The sequence below is a fragment of the Cnephaeus nilssonii genome (assembly GCF_951640355.1).
Source record: "Cnephaeus nilssonii genome assembly, chromosome: 4".
NCBI classification, from domain to species: Eukaryota; Metazoa; Chordata; class Mammalia; order Chiroptera; family Vespertilionidae; genus Cnephaeus; species Cnephaeus nilssonii.
In genome coordinates, this window is record NC_137075.1 from 98,036,931 (window position 1) to 98,057,610 (window position 20,680).

Below are 20,680 nucleotides of genomic sequence, written 5' to 3' on the forward strand. Positions count from 1 at the left end.
AGTGGAATTGCTGGGTCATATTGTAATTCTCTTTTTAAGTTTTTGAGAAACCACCATACCGTTGTCTGTAGCAGCGCTATCATTTTACATTCCCACCAACAGTGTGCAAGGGTTGCAGTTTCTCACATCCTTCCCAACACTTGTTCTTTTTCTGGGGTTCAGGATGGAGGTAAGGCTTCGGGAGTTGACAGTATAGAGGTTGTATTTTAAAAATTGCTCCTCTTTTTTTGTTTTTAGAATTCAGACTTAGCTAGTGCTTATTTATCCCCCAGCATTTTCTGCCCTCAGTTGAGGCAGGAGTTTTTCTGTGTTGCCATGTAAATAAAGAAAATTGTGGTGAGTAGAAGTGTGAAGATTGCAATCACCAAACTAAAGTATAACTAATAGTCATTATTACTTCTTGTGTTATAGAGTTGATGTTCATTATAGTCAGTATAACTTAGAAGCAGGTTTTATAGACATTTTGAGCCATCTCTTTTTTTTTTTTTAACTATGAAAATTCTTGGGTTTGTATTTTTTTAAGATTTTTAAAGTTGATTTTTGAGAGAGAGAAACGTAGATGTGAGAGCAAAACATCGATCTGCTGCCTGTTGCAGGCCCCCCACTGGGGACCGAGCCCCGCAAACTGGACATGCACCCTGACTGGGAATCAAACCCAAAACCTTCTGGTGCACAGAATGACGTTCCAACCAACTGGCCCACCTGACCAGGGCAAATATGTTTACTTTAGCATTTACTAATTTTTCTTAATTATAATGGAAACTTTAAATATACATATAAATTACCTTAGTTTGTTTTTTTAGCATGTAAAACTTTTTATAAATTCTAATTCAAATTAGGGTGATTTAAAACTTAAAATTTTATTGTCCATTAAAGTGAGATAGATTCCTATGAAGTATGTTAAATTTTTAATGTTATATGAAAATACAAGTCATTCTACTTCTATTCAACTCTGAAATTTGACTAGCTTTGATTTTGCCATTTTCAGTCTGTACAATAACAAGTCTTTAATAACAACTTAGTACCTGACTTACGGCACACTAAAGTGTGAAACCATTTTTCTTGTTTTTTTCAAATGAATAGCAATTAAGAGAAATAGAATTCAGATATCCTGATGAAAATGTTTTAAAATTTAATGTCATTTTAAAGTCATATAAAACTTAAAAAGTTTTAGCATAGCATTTATGGTATTGACAATATTTTATTTGGGGGAGAGTCTAATGGACTCATTCAGACTCTGCAGTTGATGATTATAGAGTCACAAACAACACAGTAGAGCATTTCTGACCTTCAAATCTCTATGAATACCTGCAAGGAATTGCTTTCTTGACCTCTTGGGTTTGGCCAATTTGTTACAACTTGTTTGTGCTCTTTTACTTTTTTTCTTTTTACATTTTTTAGTTTATTTCAGAGAGGAAGGGAGAGGTAGAGAGAGATAGAAACATCAATGATGAAAAAGCATCATTGATTGGCTGCCTCCTGCACACCCCCTACTGGGTATCGAGCCCACAACCTGTACATGTGCCCTTACCGGGAGTCAAACCATGACTTCCTGGTTCATAGGTTGATGCTCAACCACTGAGATATGCCAGCCAAGCTGTTTGTGCTCTTTAAATAATCCATTTAAAGTTTCTCTAAATTCAATATTTACTATCTTAACTTTTCTTTATATGGAAAAATATAGAGATTTTTCTTTACAGATCAGTAGTGTAAACATTTTAGCAAGGAAAAAAATGTATGCTTTATTAGTCTTCCAAGACCAAAAAATTAAGTTTTCTATATTCTGTATGTCAAAAGATTTGTTTTCCCCATCAGATGCAGATCAACAACGAAGAGAGAAACTCAAAAAGGAATTAGCACAATGTGAAAGGGAGTTGAAAGTAACTAAAAGTACAGTGCAGGCCAATCCTAAAAATAATTCAAAGTCATTACTTAACACTCTACAAAAGGTAAGATGGCATTTTTTCACCTTTTACAAGTAGATATTTCTAAGCTATTTCATCAGTGGTACAACCTGACTTTTTGGTAACATGTTTCCTATGGGTCAGAAACAAACTTTTCCTGTAAAGAACCAAATAGTAAATATTTTAGGCTTTTCAGGCCACACAGTCTCTGCCACAACTATTGGTGGACTTTAACAAAGTCCTACTAAAATACAATAGAAATGATTAACTTAGTAAAAAGATTAATAAAACTGACAAATCTCTGATGAAAATACTTAAGATTGAAGGAAGAAATAAAATGGGAAAATAACACATATTCAAAAGAGAGTAAGATAATATTATGAATAAGTCTATGCCCAAAATTTGAAAATTTGGATGACATGGACAACTTCATATGTGTGTGTGTGTGTGTGTGTGTGTGTGTGTGTGTATACACACACCTAGATAGAGATATAGATACAGATAGATATAGATATAGATATAGATATAGATATAGATATAGATATATATAGATATACTAGAAGCCCACTGCACAAAATTCGTGCACGGCGGGGGGTTGTCCCTCAGCCCAACCTGTACCCTCTCCAATCTGGGACTCCTGGAGGGATGTCCGACTGCCGGTTTAGGCCCGATCCCAGGGATCGGGCCTAAACCGGCAGTCGGACATCCCTCTCACAATCCAGGACTGCTGGCTCCCAACTGCTTGCCTGCCTGCCTTCCTGATTGCCCCTAACCGCTTCTGCCTGCCAGCCTGATCACCCCCTAACCACTCCGCTGCCAGCCTGGTTGATGCTTAACTGCTCCCCTGCCAGCCTGTTTGCCCCCAACTTCCCTCCTCTGCCAGCCTGGTCACCCCTAACTGCCCTCTCCTGCAGGGTTGATCACCTCCAACTGCCCTCCCTTGCAAGCCTGGTCCCTCTCAACTGCCCTCCCTTGCAGGCCTGGTCCCTCACAACTGTCCTCCCTTGCGGCCGGGTGCCTCCCAACTGGCCTCTCCTGCTGGCCATCTTGTGTCCACATGGGGGCAGGATCTTTGACCACATGGGGGCAGCTATATTGTGTGTTGCAGTGATGATCAATCTGCATATTACTCTTTTATTAGATAGGATAGAGGCCTGGTGCGGGTGGGGGCCAGCTGGTTTGCCCTGAAGGGTGTCACAGATAAGGGTGGGGGTTCCCTTGGGGTGTGGGGCGGCCTGAGCGAGGAGCCTGTGGTGGTTTGCAGGCCGGCCACACCTCCTGGCAACCCAAGCGGAGGCCCTGGTATCTGGAATTTATTTTCCTTCTACAATTGAAACTTTGTAGCCTGAGGCGGCAGCCATTTCTGGGGCGGCAGCCATTTCTGTGGCAGTTAATTCACCTTCTACAATTGAATCTTTGTAGCCTTAAGCGGGTGAGCCCGGCCAGGGTGTGCGGAAAGTTTTGCTTCCCCTGTTGCCACCAGCAACCCTGGCCTGCTCTCTCAAGCTCCATTCTGCCGCCATTTGTTTCAATTTGTTTACCTTCTATAATTGAAACTTTGTAGCTTGAGTGGAGGCTTAGGCCTGCAACGGCTATGGAAAGCTTGGCTTGCTCTGTTACCTGGGAAACCTTGCTCTCTGTGGCTGTAGCCATCTTGAATTGGGGTTAATTTGCATACTCGCCCTGATTGGCTGGTGGGTGTGGCTTATGTAGTGGAGTGATGGTTAATTTGCATATTACCATTTTATTAGAGAGGATATATACACTAGAGGTCTGGTGCACAGATTCGTGGGTTCCCTCGACCTGATCTGCGGGGATCGGGCTGAAACCGGCTCTCCGACATCTTCCGAGGGGTCGCAGATTGCAAGAGGGCAGTTCTCAAGTGACACATCCCAGAATCAGGCTCCCTCCTCTCTGGTTCTGGGTGTGTCACCCGAGAACCGCAGCTGCTAAGTCACTGCAGCTCGGCAGCTCCTGCATTGAGTGTCTTCCCCCTGGTGGTCAGTATGCATCATAGCTACTGGTCAGACGATCGCTTAGGCTTTTATATATAGTCTTGAGGCCCGGTGCACGAAATTCGTGCACTGGGGGGGGGGGTCCCTCAGCCCAGCCTGCACCCTCTCCAATCTGGGACCCCTCTCACAATCCAGGACTGCTGGCTCCCAACTACTCGCCTGCCTACCTTCCTGATTGCCCCTAACTGCTTCTGCCTGCCAGCCTGATCACCCCCTAACCACTCCCCTGCCAGCCTGATTGATGCCTAACTGCTCCCCTGCCAGCCTGTTTGCCCCCAACTTCCCTCCTCTGCCAGCCAGCCTGGTCACCCCTAACTGCCCTCCCCTGCAGGCCCACAACTACCCTCCCTTGCAGGCCTGGTCCCTCCCAACTGCCCTCCCCTGCTGGCCATCTTGTGATGGCCATCTTGTGTCCACATGGGGGCAGGATCTTTGACCACATGGGGGCAGCCATCTTGTGTGTTGGAGTGATGGTTAATCTGCATATTACTCTTTTATTAGATAGGATAGAGGCCTGGTGCATGGGTGGGGGCCAGCTGGTTTGCCCTGAAGGATGTCCCGGATCAGGGTGGGGGTTCCCTTGGGGCGTGGGGCGGCCTGGGCAAGGGGCCTGTGGTAGTTTGCAGGCCGGCCACGCCCCCCAGCAATCCAAGCGGAGGCCCTGGTATCTGGGATTTATTTGTCTTCTACAATTGAAACTTTGTAGCCTGGAGCGGAGCCGAGCCTTTTGCTCACTCCATGGTGGCAGCCATTTCTGTTTGAATTTATTTACCTTCTATAATTGAAACTTTGTAGCCTGGAGTGAAGGCCTGGGCCGGCCAAGGCTGCAGAAACTTGGCTTCCTCCATTGCCGGGGGCAACCCTGGGTTCCTGCTCTCTCCAGCTCCGTGGCCGCAGCCATTTCTGTTGTGATTTATGTAACTTCTATAATTGAAACTTTGTAGCCTTAAGCGGAGGCCTGGGCCAGCCAGGGTGTGCAGAAAGCTTGGCTTCCTCCATTGCCAGGGAAACCCAAGCCTCCTTCCTGCTCTCTCTGTGGCTGCAGCCATCTTGGTTATTTGCATATTTGCTCCTGATTGGCTGGTGGGCATGGCTTGTGGATGTAGCGGAGTGGTTAATTTGCATATTACTCTTTTATTAGATAGGATTCCCCTACAGTTTATGTATTAGAAAAAAAACGAGTTGTCTTGACTTAAGGTTTTTGTGGACCATCTGGGCAATACACATTTAGGCTGCAAGTTTGTATGGGGGCAGCATATGATTACAGATTCTCAAAGGCTAGTGTGCCCTTTTCACTCTGTTCCAGTGTTCAAAATGGGCAAATTTCTTTGCAAGTCACCTAGTTGAGGTGTGGCCATCTAGAGGATCCCAGAGTCATGAGCATGGTCTCCTAGATCATCCAGTTCCTGAACTTTGTGTTTTGCCCCCCAACTCCCTTGATGTGATAAAAGCTATTGCCTGATAATAAAAGCCAGTTTCACTGCTCTGCTTACTAGATAACATATGTCATATCTGACTCCAGCGCTTTCCATCCTACATAATAAAAGGGTAATATGTAAATTACCATCACTCCGCTACGCCCACTATTGGGATAGCGGGAGGCACAGGGGGCGGGACTCGGGATGGCCAGGGTGGCCGATTGGGCTGGCAGGAAGTTGAGCTCGCGTCGCCAGCAGCGGTGCGAGCTCAGCATCTGTATCATGGCTGTGCTGCGGAACAGAAGGGGCCTCTGGGGCATCGAGCCCACATCCTGCTGCAGACCATCAAAAGCGGGGAGCGAAAGCGGGGGAGCTGGCTGTCTGTCCGCTCCGGCACCAGGCCTTTTGAAAGCCTCCACCGCACCGGAGGCTGCTAGCAGTGTCCGAGGAGCATGCTAGGCTTTGCGGGGCAGTGGATATGGCCTGGATGGCAGGTTAGGCCTAGGGGACCACACGTGCATGATTTAATCATGCACTGGGCCTCTAGTTGTATATATCAGTAAACGGGGACAACTAAGGACATTTGTGCCACAATAATGAATCCAATTGCTTTTCTTTGATGGGTATGGGAACCATAGACCAGTTTTTAGTTGGGATGTTATGTCATCGTACTTTACAAAAACTACACTGGCAGGAGGGAAAGACAGACTAGTTATGAGACAGTTGCAATAATCTGGGGAAGAAATGATTAAGACCTGATCTAAGACAGCAGAAGGGAACACAAGGAAAATATTTAGGAAATACTTACAAAGGAGAATTCCCCAGGACTTGGTGCCTGATTCAATGATATGAAGAGCAAGAGGCCAAAATTAAGGAGGTTCCAGGCTTCTGGTGTGGGCAGCTGGGAAGATGGTGAAGGAATGATAACAGGACAGAGTGCAATGTTTTCTTTGGAGAAGGGGATAACGTAGGGTTTGAGTTTGCTGGTTTGGACATGCTTCATTTGAGGTGCCTTTGGGACTTCTCATATAGTCAGAGAGTTGATATACGCATTTCTCTCAGACTGAAAATAAATTTGGGAGTCACCAGGGAAGCTATAATGCTTAAGAGCCCCCAGGGCTGTTGCACAGATAAAAGGGCCAGGAATAGAGTTGCTTCCTTCAGAATAAATCTGCCAGACTCTGTGCTATAATTTGCCATCTGGGAATCTGTTCATCAATATTTAATTCACATGTGCATTTTCATTTTTAGTGATTGGACTTTTTAACTGACAATTTAAAATATTTTTCCATTATCCAGCATTTTCATTACACGAATAAGAGAGTAATATGCTAATTAGATGACCTTCCAACATCCTTCCAGACAAAGCCACAGTGGCTGTAAGGGCCAAGACATGGCTGCGAATGGCCCAGGCTCAGGCTGGCAGTGGCAGCAGCAGCGGGGTAATGGGGGCAGTGTGTCGGAATCCCTTTCACATCCCGCATGGTTCAGGGTTCCAGTTCAGAGTTCGAGTTCTGGAGAAGGGCCGCACACAAATGAAAGGAGACTTGAAGAAATTCAATTTGGCGAAATGGGGGGCCAGGTGGTAGTCCACCTCTAGTGGGAGAACTACTGACTGCTCTGGCCCTGCCATCCCTTTTATTGAGGTTTTGGGGAAAACATCTTAGGCAAAATAACAGAAACTTACATGTAGCCATTAGGCAGGAAATAACAGAAACTTACATGTAGCCCTTAGGCAGGAAATAACAGAAACTTACATGGGACAAACAAAGGTGGAGGCTGCCTCAGCTAACAATGTAAACAACTAAAGGGTGAGTGGTTAGAGCAATTAAGGTTGTTGACCAGCCTTCCTGGCTTCCTGTCAACATCTCTCTTTTAGTGAAACTGATTTGTTTCCAGCAGCAGCGCCTTCCCCTGGTCTGCCAGGTCACTGCCCGCAGAGGGAGGCCAGACTGCAGCTTAGGCTTGGGGCTGAGGCAAAGACAGTTAGGGGCGATCAGGCCGGGAGGGGGGGCAAGGTAGGGGTAATCAGACAGGCAGGCAGAGGCAGTTAGGGGCAATCAGGCAGGCAGGCAGAGGGGTTAGGGGCCATCAGGCAGGCAGGCAGAGGCAGTTAGGGGCGATCATGCAGGCAGGCAGAGAGGTTAGGGGCAATCAGGCAGGCGGACAGGCGAGTGATTAGGAACTAGCAGTCCCAGATTGAGAGAGGGATGTCCGACTGCCGGTTTAGGCCCGATCCCTGTGAAGAGGGTGCAGGCCGGGCTGAGGGACCCCCCCTCCCGTAAGCGAATTCCATGCACCAGCCTCTAGTAAATTAATAATTGTATTTTGAGCCCTGGCCAGTTTTTCTCAGTGGTTAGGGCATTGGCCCACAGACCGAATGGTCACGGGTTCAATTACAGTCAAGAGCATGTATCTCGGTTTCAGGCTTGATCTCTGGCCCCGTTCAGGACACATGTAGGAGGCAACCAATTGATGTGTCTCTCTCACATCTATGTTTCTCTCTTTCTCCTCCTCCCTCCTTTCTACTCTCTCTAAAAATCAATGGGGGTGGGAGGGAGAATTCTCGGGTGAGGATTTTTTTTTTAATTGTATTTTGAGATAAGAATGGGTTTTGTTGAAAATAAAATATATAATTTAATCTGTAAATGTAAGATATTTTCTATTCATTTTTCTATTAGCCACTGTAACCCTATACATTTGCCTCCATAAAATATTTTATTAATGCTTCCATATGGGTATTTTTTAAAAATATTTTTAGTGATTTTTAGAGACAGAGAGAGAGACATCAATATGAGAGCAGAGTATCAATTGGCTGCCTCCTGCACACCCCTACTAGGGACTGAGCCTGCAGCCCGAGTACGTGCCCCAACCGGGAATCAAACCACAGACCTCTTAGTGCATGGACCAATGCTCAATGAACAGCCACACCGGCTGGGTAAATGAGTCTTTAAAATAGATAATATGATATAATGGTGAAGCACACAGGCCTAGCCTGGGTTCAGATCTATGAGACCCTTGCCTGAGTTTCTTCACCTATAAAATAGAGTTAATAACTGTATCACGACTCAGAAGTTGTTTTGACGATTGAGTTGTACATGTAAATCAGTTAGAACAGTACCTTACACATAGTAAACACTCTATACTTATTAGCAGCAGTGATAGAAGTTCTTAGTATTCCTCTCTTATTCTACTCACTGGTAAGAACAGTACTTTGCACACAGGAAGCACTGGCTTTTCCCATACTCCTCTTGTTTTTCACCCCAAGAGCTTTTAGGACACACATAGCTGGCTAAATCCTAACCATTTTTATTTCAGCCCCATCCCTAACTTAGGTTCTGTAAAGGATACACAGGTGTCCATGACGTCTAGAATCATAGACAGAGCTTTAGCGGCATCTAGTCTGTAAAAGAATAAATATTATGTGTTTTTAGACTTTATAGATATCCCATAGAAATGGTTCTTCCAAGGATAAACCAAAAATAAAATGGAGCAGTCAAAAATACCTTCCCTTTTTTCTTTATATATATTTTTATTGATTTCAGAGAGGAAGGAAGAGGGAGAGATAGGTAGAAACATCAATGATGAGAGAGAATCATTGGTTAGCTGCCTCTTGCACGACCCCCACTGGGGATCGAGCCCGCAACCCGGGCATGTGCCCTTGACCAGAATCGAACCTGGGACCCTTCAGTCCGCAGGCTGATGCTCTATCCATCAAGCCAAACTGAGTAGGGCAATACCTTCCCTTTCAAAGCTTTTCCCACTCATGAGGAGAAGTTGAGAAAACATGTGAACTTTTTATGGAATAAGTAGTTCTTTTTTAAAATATATTTTTATTGATTTCAAGAGAGGAAGGGAGTGGGAGAGAGAAATAGAAACATCAATAATGAGAGAGACTAATTGATCAGTTGCCTCCTGCATGCCCCACACTGGGGATAGAGCTTGCAACCCAGGCATATGCCCTGACAGGAAATCAAACTGTGACCTCCTAGTTCATAGGTCGACGCTCAACCACTGAGCCACACCAGCCAGATGGAATAAGTAGTTCTTAATGATATTTAAAATATCAGTCACTTAAATCAGGGCTCCATACATTGTGAGGAAAAGTTTTTCATTCTTCAAAGCCTTAAAGTTGCAGAGCAACTGCTGGCACTGGAAATTGCCTGAGTGACCAGAGGGAAGGGAAGGGTGTCAACAGCTGGTTGACAAGGGGGTTGGGGCTCACAACTGATTTGGGAACTTACAGATAAAACTGAGATCTCAGTACACAAGTCAAGATCGAAAATATGGGCATATGTTATTAATCATTTTTTAGCTTCAGAAAGAAAAATGATTGCTATTAACATATGTAGAATTATATTTTCATATGTTAATCATTAAAAAAAGAATAGAACTTCATATACAATGCTAACATCTTTAGGGACATATAAGTTAATTTTATAAGCCCCTGAGGCAGCCATTTATGATGTTTATGAATTTGCAAATCTATAATAATAAAAGCATAATATGCTAATTAGACCAGACAGCTAAACGACCTTCCAGACGAAACTGGGGCTGCGAGGGCCAAGGCAAGCTGCCGCAGCTGCGAGGGCTGAACCCCTTGCATGAATTTTGTGCATCTGGCCTCTAGTGTAATTAATAACTACCAAACCCAATGTTCTTAGCCTGCAGAAGAACCACGAAATGAAGACAACATGTTAGTTGAAGTGAATGAATATTCGTCCTTTGCAAGGTCACCAGGGACTTCTTCAGAGAGACTGCACCTCAGTCTACCCAAATCCAGTGACAGCATCACGGATGGTACTGAGAAGAACTTCGCTTCCTTCCTGTCCAGCATAGATTGCACCACCTCCAGGCCCAGGAAAACACACTCTGCAACCTCCTACAGCCGAAGGCCCAAGAGCACAAATTCCCACAGGTCTCAGTTAGTCGTTAAAAAAACATCCAGTGGGGACCTTTTGGATAAACATTCTAAACTCTTTTCTAATGGACATTTGCCATTCACTCCACGAACTTTGAAAACAGAAGCAAAATCTTTCCTGTCACAGTATCGGTATTATACACCTGCCAAAAGAAAAAAGGATTTTACAGATCAGCGGGTAGAAGCTGAAACCCAGACTGAATTAAGCAGGTATGGCACATCAGCAGCCAATAGTAAAAACTTTGGGATGTTGTGGAAACTAAATAATATTCCTTCTTTTATATCATGTAGTTTATGTGCCTTCTGAATGGAATGTCATTACTGTGACTTTTCCTTTTACATGTATCACTTAGAGCTATCAGAGTAATTGTTGAAAAACCAGTAGCTGTTACATTTGTCAAACTTTATATACATGAATTTTACATATTTCAATTTTTTTGTTTTTGACATGATACTAGAACTTTTGTGTTTTAAAATGTTATACTTTCAGAGAGTTCTTAAAATATGTCATCAAACAGCATTTGTGCAAATATGTCTGTTGTTTTATGATAAAAATGACAAAACAGTGGGTCAAAGAAGGGGGAGAAACAACTACTCCTGTGCTCGCTTTCCTGCAAATATTCAGCCCCAGTCTGTGTAGCAACAACGCCCCAGGTGTAAGTTAGACAATTGGGATCATTTCTGGAAGTTCAGTATACTTTGCCTCAATAATGTCTTCATATACAATAGTGCCTGGCACATGATGAATATTCAGTGAAAGTTTGCCAACTGCTTGGAGAAACAAACAAAAGTATTAAGTGTAAGCTGATTTTTTATTGTTTATCCTAGGTTATATAAACAAATATCAGGTACTAGGTTTTAGTTATTTTAGAAAGTAAAAAGCAATTTATGACTAATATTCTTTCCTCTGGGTAAAATACAAGAAGTACAGTAATATCAGATGTGTCTGCATCCATTTCATCAAATAATTAAGGAATTGAATATATGACAGAATTTGTCAAGTGAGGAAGAAATGAGGAAAGTATGATTATATTTATGACAGCTTTTGAACATAAAAGTTCTCATTTCCCTAGTCCTACTCTGGCCAACTGAAATGTTGCTGCTATTCAGAAAAAGGAAAAGAAGTACAAGTAATCCAAACCACATCTATTTCCTGATTAAATAACAAGAAATAATACATCTTATAAGAACAGATGGATTTCCTCTCCTATGTTTGAGTTTATTTTTTCTAGACTATAAAACTCATCTCACGGTCTTTGTATTTTGAAAGCTTAACCTTGTATTTTTTAAATATTACAGCTTTGAGTCTGATTTTGAGACAGTTGAGACTAAGGACTTCACAGAGTCAGAAGTGACCATAAAGCAGGTAACAGAAATGAGACCCCAGTGCTTCACATTGGAGTTACAGCTCTCTAACCTAACAGACCATGTGTAGCTATTTGGACTGTGAAGAGTGATCTCTTGGTGGTACTTCTTGCACACGATCTAGCCAGTGTGCAGAAGGTTTGCCTCTTTATTCTCTGGGAATGGTCAGATGGAACCTGCCAATTTGGGAAATTGTGTTATTAGCATATCTTCTAGATGGTTGGCTGGCTGGCTGGATAGAAGAGTGGATGAATAAAATGCCTTAAATGTGGTTTTCAAAGATGGAAAGTACTGTACATAAATTTGCATTGTAAAGATGAAATTTTAAAATGCAAGTAAATGGCTGGCAGAGTACGTGCCCAAAGCAAGGATTCTATAAAAGTGAGCTGCCAGTAGTTTGTTAATATTATTGTTCATACAGCCATGGCCACTACTTCTTCTATGTGTTTGATAAGTTGGCATTGGTTTCTTGAATTTCTAAGTAAGGTATTTTTTCTCAAGTTTACCAAACCTTCATATTTGTATCATTTTCTCCATATGTTTATTTGTGGTGATTTCTTAACATCATTTAAAATGTCCCTCATTAAAATATAAGAAATAAGTTGTTTTATCTTACTTTATTTTTTATATATATATATATACATATGTGTGTGTGTGTGTGTGTGTGTGTGTGTGTGTGTGTGTGTTTCTTATTGATTTCAGAGAGGAAGGGAGAGGGAGAGAGAGATATAAACATCAGTGATGAGAAAGAATCATCCATCGCCTGCCTCCTGCACAACCCACACTGGGGATTGAGCCCTCAACCCGGGCATGTGACCTAACCAGGAATCAAACTGTCACATCCTGGTTCATAGGTCGATGCTCAACCACTGAGCCACACCAGCTGGGCTGTTTTATCTTACTTGAAATAAATTTAAGGAAAATGTCCTGATTGAATGGAAAATGTATTCTAAAATATCCTTTGTCATAATATATCTGTTGCTCTTCTACTGGATATCTCTACTCTCTTACCTCAGCTGTTTTTGAAATGTGCTATTTGCTTTATTTCTGCTTTTACATTGTATTTTTCAAGCGAAATAAGGATATATTCTTGTCATTGCATCCCCAGGCATCTGGTTGTATGACCTATGGAACCAAAGAAAACATAACTCCTTCACCTTCCCAAGAGAAGGGCTTACTGTGGGACGAGGTTAAGGATGGCGCTCTGCAGTGCTCCCCAGCCAGGTAACAGCTTCAGGGGAAATCGGTCCAATTGTCTCCCCCTGTAATTAGAGGAATGGGTTAAAAAAAAAATCTGTCTTGGATATTTACTTGGCCTTTCTGCCCCCTGGTGAACTCACTAGTGAGAAAAATAATACCTACCGAATATACCTGACAGGGTTTTTCTGAAGATTGGATTAGATCATGGATATGCAACTATTATTACTAATATATGGTATTATTGAACACTTACTATATGCCCACCAACGTTTTTTTAATCCTCACCCAAGGACATGTTTTTTATTGATTTTTAGAGAGAGAAAGAGAGAGAAAAAACAAAACAAAACATTGGTTGGTTGCCTCCTATATGAGCCCTGACCAGGGACCCAACCCACAACCTAGGTATGTGCCCTGACCGAGAATCAAACCCGAAACCTTTTGGTGTACAGGATGACGCTCTGACCAAGTGAACCACCCGGCCAAGGCGCCAACCATTGTTCAAATATTTTAATTTTCTCTTTTCAGGGCATTATGTCAGTATTCCGTGCAGCCGCCTCCTTCAAGGAGAAAAATCTACTCTGAGTAAGATCTTTCTCATCTTTTCATTTTGCTTAGTGGAAATCAAGAATTAAGAATCATACAAACTATTATTCAGTAAGTTAGGATTGAACACTAATTTGTCTCACAGAAAGCTTTGGGGTTCAACTGTCTAACACGTCTCTTTAAGAAAATGACCAAAATTTTCTGAAATAATTATCAATTACTTCATCTTTATTTCTAGTGGAAATTTGTCCCTAAGTTAATAGTACCTGTTTTTTATAATTAGTAACCATAATTCTTATATATTTTTGTAAGTAAAAATAATAGTTTTTGAAAAATTCAGACTTTAGGAGCTCAGGTCAACTTTCCTGGAGGTTTCCAGCCTCAAAACACAATGCTCTCCGAGGAGCAGGAGATGAAGTCCCTGCGTCTCGGGATGACTGTGCTCCTTCTCTTCCTGCCAGTGCCTGCAGAGCTCAGCCTCTGCTGCTGGACGGGTCTGCAGCCCAAGGACATGGAAAACCCCATCAGAACACGTGCCCCCAAGGGTGACATTTGGTTGCCCTCACCCTTGACCCTTGGTTGGCCTCTGTCTTGTTCTGTTTAATCCCTGCTTCTATTCTCTCTTCTCTCTACTCTCTTCTCTCTTCTCTCTTCTCTCTTCTCTTCTCTCTCTCTCTCTCTTTTTGTTTTGTTTTTTGGTAATCCTCACCTTGAGGATATTTTTTCCATTGATTTTTAGAGAGTGGAAGGGAGGTGAGGAGACAGAAACATCGATGTGAGAGAGAGACATCGATTGATTGCCTCCCACACGCCCCCGACCTGCAACCGAAGTACATGCCCTTGACTGTAATCGAACCCACAAACTCTTCAGTCCTGGGGCCAACACTCTTAACCACTGAGCCAAACCAGCTAGTGCTCCCTGCTTGTTGTTTATTGCTGGATGTATGTCTCAGACATCTATGAAATTTTACTCTTATCAGGGAATATTTTCTCCAGTATTTATCCTTGCATAATTTCAGAAAGTTGACATGTTTGTTTTATAATATTTCTCTTTAATAATATGAGCCAGAAGTATATTTCTAATAAGTAGTAGAGAGATTTTTAATTAAGTATTTATATTTCCTATAGTTTTTAGAGTGAGTAATGAATAATTTTTATGCTTTATATTGCTTTGCCTTCACAGTGAAGAAGAACTGTTGTATCTGAGTTTCATTGAAGATGTAACAGATGAAATTTTGAAACTTGGTTTATTTTCAAACAGGTTAGATTTTTTCTTTTTTTAGTAATACATGGTAGTTGAGTACTTTAAATACTCTTCATTTGGTATTAGTTTTTTAAGTTATTTTCACCTATTAGGAAATGAAAAATTATATTGCTTTCTTAGGGGACCATATTCTTATAGCTGATAGCAAATTGTAAAGAATGTTTTAATTCACGCTATAGGTGGACTCACAGTTTGGAGGAGTTATAGAAAAAAATAGAGATTTTATTCCTTTAAAAACCATTATGTTTCTTGGCTATAAAATAAAATTTTTGCTATTTATTATCAAAGATCCATAATCCAATTTTGCTACTTGAAATTATGATGAGAATCAAAAGCAAATATTTTGGTTACATCTGCTACTAATAAAGTGAGAAATAATTAAAAGCTAGGTTTGCATACTATAAATGAAATGGCAAATTTGCAGATTAGTTCTTGCATGTTGAATAAAACTGTGTGGTCCTGAATCAGCCAGTGGTTCTCAACCATTTTAATGCAACGACCCTTTAATACTGTTCCTCATGTTGTGGTGACCCCCAACCATAAAATTACTTTCGTTGCTACTTCATAACTGTAATTTTGCTACTGTTATGAATCGTAATGTAAATATCTGTGTTTTCCAATTGTCTTAGGCGACCCACGGGTTGAGAACCGCTGCTTGTAGAGCCTAAGACCGTCGGAAAACACAGATATTTACATTACGATTCATAACAGTAGCAAAATTACAGTTATGAGGTGGCAACAAAAATAATTTTATGGTTGGGGTCACCACAACATGAGGAACTGTATTAAAGGGTCACGGCATTAGAAAGGTTGAGAACCACTGGAAACAGTGGTTACTTGTGTAAAATTCATGGGACATTGAGACAAACTTTGTTATGTAGCATAAGAGCCCATTATGTACACCACATGCACAGAAAATTGCCTAGGAGGAAATAATATTCCAAAACATAAACGCCATTGTAAAATGTAGAGTATAGATTTCTTGGGTTTTTTAAAAAATTATTAAATTATTTATAACTACTGACTATAAAGTTGGCTCATAACTTCATTGTAATAACAAATGGTAACAAAGGAAATGAGTCGTGTAATTATTATTATGTTCCTAGCACTTAGTGGTGCTTAGTAAATGATAAACTTTTAGGTTATTATATGGATTACCATCAGTGGAATTTTTTTCAAGTATACTGTAGAAAGCATTTTAAAATACCTCACAAAAGAATTTTCTTTAGAGTTTGGTTTATGGGGGTAGTGTGTATGTGAGAAAGAGAAGGGAGGCTTATGGTGTTTGCGTATGTGTGTGAGAGAAAAACAGAGCTTTTTAGTGGGCGGGGGGTGAAAGAGAGAGAGGAAGAATTTTTGGACCTCATTTAAAATACTTTATTCACAGAAATGTAAGTAGCATGCAGTCTTTCTGAATCATTGGCATCCATTACCTTGACTTAAATGCATGGAGGGAACCGAACTAGCTTTCATGGTGGAGAACCTGACGGAACAGGGTTCTGTGGAAAGAAAAAGAGCCATCTAAAAAATGTGTACAATCATTAGTAGTTTAGTTATTGCATTGCTGCTTTACATTCAGTTGATTTCCTGATTGAGATATTAACATTCTTATTTCTCTTTTGTAGTTCTTTAGAACGACTGTTTGAGCGACATATAAGACAAAATAAACACCATTTGGAAGAGGTTTGTTTCCTTAGAACTCCATTATAGAAAGAATTTTAAAGTGTTTCTATACCCTCAGAGAATGCCTTAAAAGCAAGTGCTTTTTTTTCCCTTGTACTTTGTATACATTTGGGGTGGGTGGAAAGAGAAGTATTGGTCCTGCAGAAATTAGCAGCACTGCAGACAAAAGCAATTCAATTTAACTAGCTTAATTAGTGTCCTTATTCTTGCCTTTTTCTTAATCCTAGAGGAAAATGCGCCACCTGCTGCATATCCTAAAGGTGAATTTAGGCTGTATATCCAAGGAAAGCTTGGTGAAGCAAGATGACTTCGATTTGTTGGATTTACTTGATTTTGAAAAGGCTGAGAATTCAACACAAAATGAACAAGAGGTCACAATTCAACAGGAGCGTCAGGAATACCGACAAGCTTTGGATATGTTGCTGTCTGAGCCAAAGGATGAGAATGAGATATTCTCACCAAATGATTTTTTCCTACCAGTCTATAAATTCAAGAATTCAGAAGGGGTTATAATTGAACAGGTGAACGAGGAAACAAATCTTAGACCTTCAAGTCGGGATGAAAAAAATCCAAATGTTCCTGACAGCTCAGTAGACCAAGAGACCTCTGTGACAATCATTGAAGGTGACAGTGACACTGAAAAGGCTGAGACTCCAAGTGAGCTGTACCGTCCCCGCTCAGCCCTGTCGCCGTCAGTCCAGCTTTGCAAGGTCACGGGTGACAGCGATCGGGACCTGGAGGAGCCAACTCTGCAAATCATGGCACTGAGCATTGAGGACAGCCCTGCGGATGTTTGATCTTCGTTAATAAATGTCCCAAATGGCCAGTGATTCAATATTCCTTTTCCTCTTTTTTTCCTTTTATATATTAAGATTTTTTGTATTTTCTATGATGTATAATAAATTACCATAAATTTAGCGGCTTAAAACAAAACACATGTATTCTTTACCCGAGTTTCTGTGGATCAAGAATCTGAACACAGCTTGGCTGGGTCCTGCGCTCTGGGTGTCACAAGGCTGCACCCCAGCTGTGCGTCCGGGAAGAACCTGATTCCAAACTTTTTTCAGGTTGTTGGCCTAATTCCTTTCCTTGTAGCAACAGATCTGAAGAACTTTGATTTCTTGCTGACTGTTGGCCATCGGCTGCCCTCAGCTCTCAGAAGCTGCCCACCGTTCCCTGCTGCTCGGCCCTCTCCACAGGCAGTTCACAGCATGGCTTTCCAGCATCTCTGACATAAGAAGCAAGCCACAGCCCCCACCTACTCTTACTATAGAAGGATGTGGATGCGGAGGTAGGAATCATTGGGGTCACCTTAGGATCTGTCAGCCACAATTCCTAAAGTTGTTTTTCAGAACATAACTTATCCAGACATAAGAGGTTTTATAGGCAATGGGAAATGGTTTATGATCTAGCACAGATCCTGAAACATTAAGCCTGGCCTACAGTATCTTCCTTTTTTTATTTTTTATTTTTCGCAACTGTAATATCTAAAGCCTCAAGTCCTTTCTAGTTGCCAGTGAGCTAGAGCAATCTGTCACTGCCTAGAAAATCATCCCTTCTTGTGAGGGCAGGTTTGCTGTCAGATACCCTCCCCTTATCATTGTAGCTCACGAACGGGATCCTTAATGCTGTGTCTCAGGAGACTCCTCTCTAGTTATGTCTTTCAACCACTTACAATAATGTAATTGACTGAGTGCCTAGGCACTGGCAGATAAAAAGATGAAACAGAATAATGACCGAAATGTTCTAGAAACTTAGCAATGGCCTCCAAGTATCCCATTCTTTAACTCGGGCTTTTTATGACCCTTTGCCCACACCAGCATTTCCCAAAAGGTGGTGCATACCACTGGACATATTAGAGCCGATTCTGGTGATACATGGATGATGGGTCCGTCTCGGGAAGCTGACCATCTCCACTATGTTCAGGACTCAGGCTCAGGGACAAACTGCAAATTACAATATGATGGGGCTGTGCACTCAACCCTCTACTCCAACATCTGTGCCCCAGTCACCCTGCTATAGCCCTTCCTCGGTCCCCACCGATCCCCAGGTCTTACGTCTGGAATTCTTCCCCTTAGCCCTCTATGGAACCCTCTCCCCATCTTCAATCCTCTTAAACCTCCTAAAATAGCCCCAACCCTATTCTTGGCTCCCAGCCTGAGTGTCCCTGTCAACCATTCTTCACCCCTCTATTCACTTCTTGGACTTCATCCTTCTCTCAGACCACAGGCTCCTTCTACAGCCCCAGCCTCATCCTTTGACAAACCCCTCACCTCATTAGCCAGTAACTAACTCCCACTCACTGCCCTGGCTCACAGTTCCTCCCGTGGCTGGAGCTGCCACCCTGTGTAAGACATTCCCAGAAACCATCTTCCTGCTTCCCCACCTTTGTTTGGGCCCAGCCCCACACCTACTCTGCTGCCCTGCTTTGACATGTCCACCTTCTTTGGCCTCTAACTCTGGGCACAGCTTTTTATCTGTGGGACCGTGGCCCTTCCTGACTTTTGTAGCTGTTAGGGTATTTTTTGTTGTTGTTGTTCTCAAGTTTCCTCTTAAAAAAATAAGTTTAGAAAAGATGAGTTGGCCTAAAGTGGTTCTTGGATATAGCAAAGCTGTGTAAAGGTAGAAAGTGATTGGTAAGTTTGAGAAACACTGGCTTAAACTCTTCAAGCAGCATCTTAAAAAAAAAAAAAAATTATTGATTTCAGAAAGGAAGGGAGAGGGAGAAAGAGAGAGAAACATCAAGGATGTGGGAGAATCATTGATCGGCTGCCTCCTGCACACCCCACACTGGGGATCCAGCCTGCAACGTGGGCATGTGCCCTGACTGGGAATCCAACTGTGACCTCCTGGTTTGTAGGTCGACACTCAACCACTGAGCCACGCCAGCCGGACTTCAAGCAGCATCTTAATTTATATCTCTCCCTCTACTTCACCCACAGCCCATCTCAACTCTGATTTGTAGAGGCCTGATGAGTGAGCCTTGCAAGCCAGTTCACCTGTGTTTGTTTGACTCTTATGAGCTGTGACCTTAATAAGCTGGGTGCTTCCCGATTGGTTGAAGGGGGGTAATTACAGAGCCTTCATCACAGGGCTGCAACAATTAAAAATCAGTTGTATGAGAATTAAGTACAGGCTGCTGCTATTATTATAAAGCAGACCATGCCAAACCCGTCTTTAAAAATAAACCCTTTAGGGTTTCCTCTTGCTAAAAAGATAAAGTTCAGGGCCTTTGCTTTTATTTACGTCATGTTTTCCTTCCCAGCGTACCTCTTGCCACCCTCTCCCAGGCATCCTGAGTGTCTATCACATCTAATTGTTCGACCCCTAAACATGCAGAGGGCCTCTCTCCAAGCCTTTGTATTTCCTGTCTGCTCAGAATATCATTTCCCCTCTGCTGCTCTTTTTTTAAATAGGTGCTTTATTTTTCAATTACACTTTGCATTCCATATTGTGTATTAGTTTCAGGTGTGCAGCATAATGGTTAGACAATCATATACTTTACAAAGTGTCCCCCTGATATTTCCAGTGCCCACCTGGCCCCATATATGGTTATTACAATATTATTGACTATATTCCCTATGCTGTACTTTACACCCAAGTGACTATATGGTAACTACCAATCTGTATTTCTCAGTCTCTTTACCTCTTTCACCCAGTCCTTCAACACCCCCTCATTCACTCACATTTAAATGATGTAAAATATAAATTAGCATCTTCCTGAGAAGCCTTATTTTTAAGTCACTTTTTCCAGTGAAGCCAATCAGAAAAAGACCCAACTTTTATGGGACAAGATGACTACCTGCCAAGTATGGTTGCCTGGGCCTCGGTTTAAGAGTGTGGACTAGGTGATGCAAAGATTTAGTTCTTAGGGTCTTTTGAAATAATTTGCATCTAGAAGTAGAAACACCTCTCCACCTTTCCCCTCGTGCTAGTATTGTCCTGGAAAGCAATCTGCTACATTGATTGACACTTCATATTCACCTACTTCTTCCAAGATCTTAAAACCAGCAGAGTTTACCGTCAAGATTTTCCTGAGAGGAAGTATATAGTTTTATTGCTGCTGTAACATTATCACAAACATAGAGGCTTGGGAAAAAAGAAGTTTGTTTCCTTACCGTTCTAGAAGTCAGAAATCCCAAAATCAAGATGTTGCCAGGGCTGCTTGGAGGCTCTAGGGGAGAATCTTCCGTGCCTTGTCCAGCTTCTAGGGGCTGCCTGCATCCCTCACTGTGGACCCTCCCTCTATTTTCAAGGCCAGCTGTGTAGCATCTTCAGCTCTCTCTCACCTCTGCTTCCATCATCACATCTCTTCTCATCTCACTGGTCCTTACAGAGATCCTTGTGATGACAGTGGGACCACCTGG

General features: G+C 42.2%; 1 protein-coding gene across 9 annotated transcripts in view; it reads left to right on the plus strand.

The window, feature by feature from the left end:
- The window catches only part of SPATA7 (spermatogenesis associated 7), a 29,820-nt gene extending 11,111 nt beyond the window's left edge, over positions 1-18,709 (plus strand). For 6 of the 9 annotated variants that reach the window (XM_079768919.1, XM_079768921.1, XM_079768923.1 and 3 more), the window contains 8 exons: positions 1,798-1,949; positions 10,002-10,468; positions 11,558-11,624; positions 12,732-12,847; positions 13,349-13,405; positions 14,550-14,627; positions 16,256-16,313; positions 16,541-18,709. In XM_079768919.1, the coding sequence (XP_079625045.1) occupies positions 1,798-1,949; positions 10,002-10,468; positions 11,558-11,624; positions 12,732-12,847; positions 13,349-13,405; positions 14,550-14,627; positions 16,256-16,313; positions 16,541-17,110 (1,565 nt within the window). In that variant the 3' untranslated portion in view covers positions 17,111-18,709. The remainder of the gene's footprint in view (positions 1-1,797; positions 1,950-10,001; positions 10,469-11,557; positions 11,625-12,731; positions 12,848-13,348; positions 13,406-14,549; positions 14,628-16,255; positions 16,314-16,540) is intronic. The other 3 variants (XM_079768920.1, XM_079768922.1, XM_079768927.1) reach the window with 1 other exon arrangement.
- Positions 18,710-20,680: the final 1,971 nt, after the last annotated feature.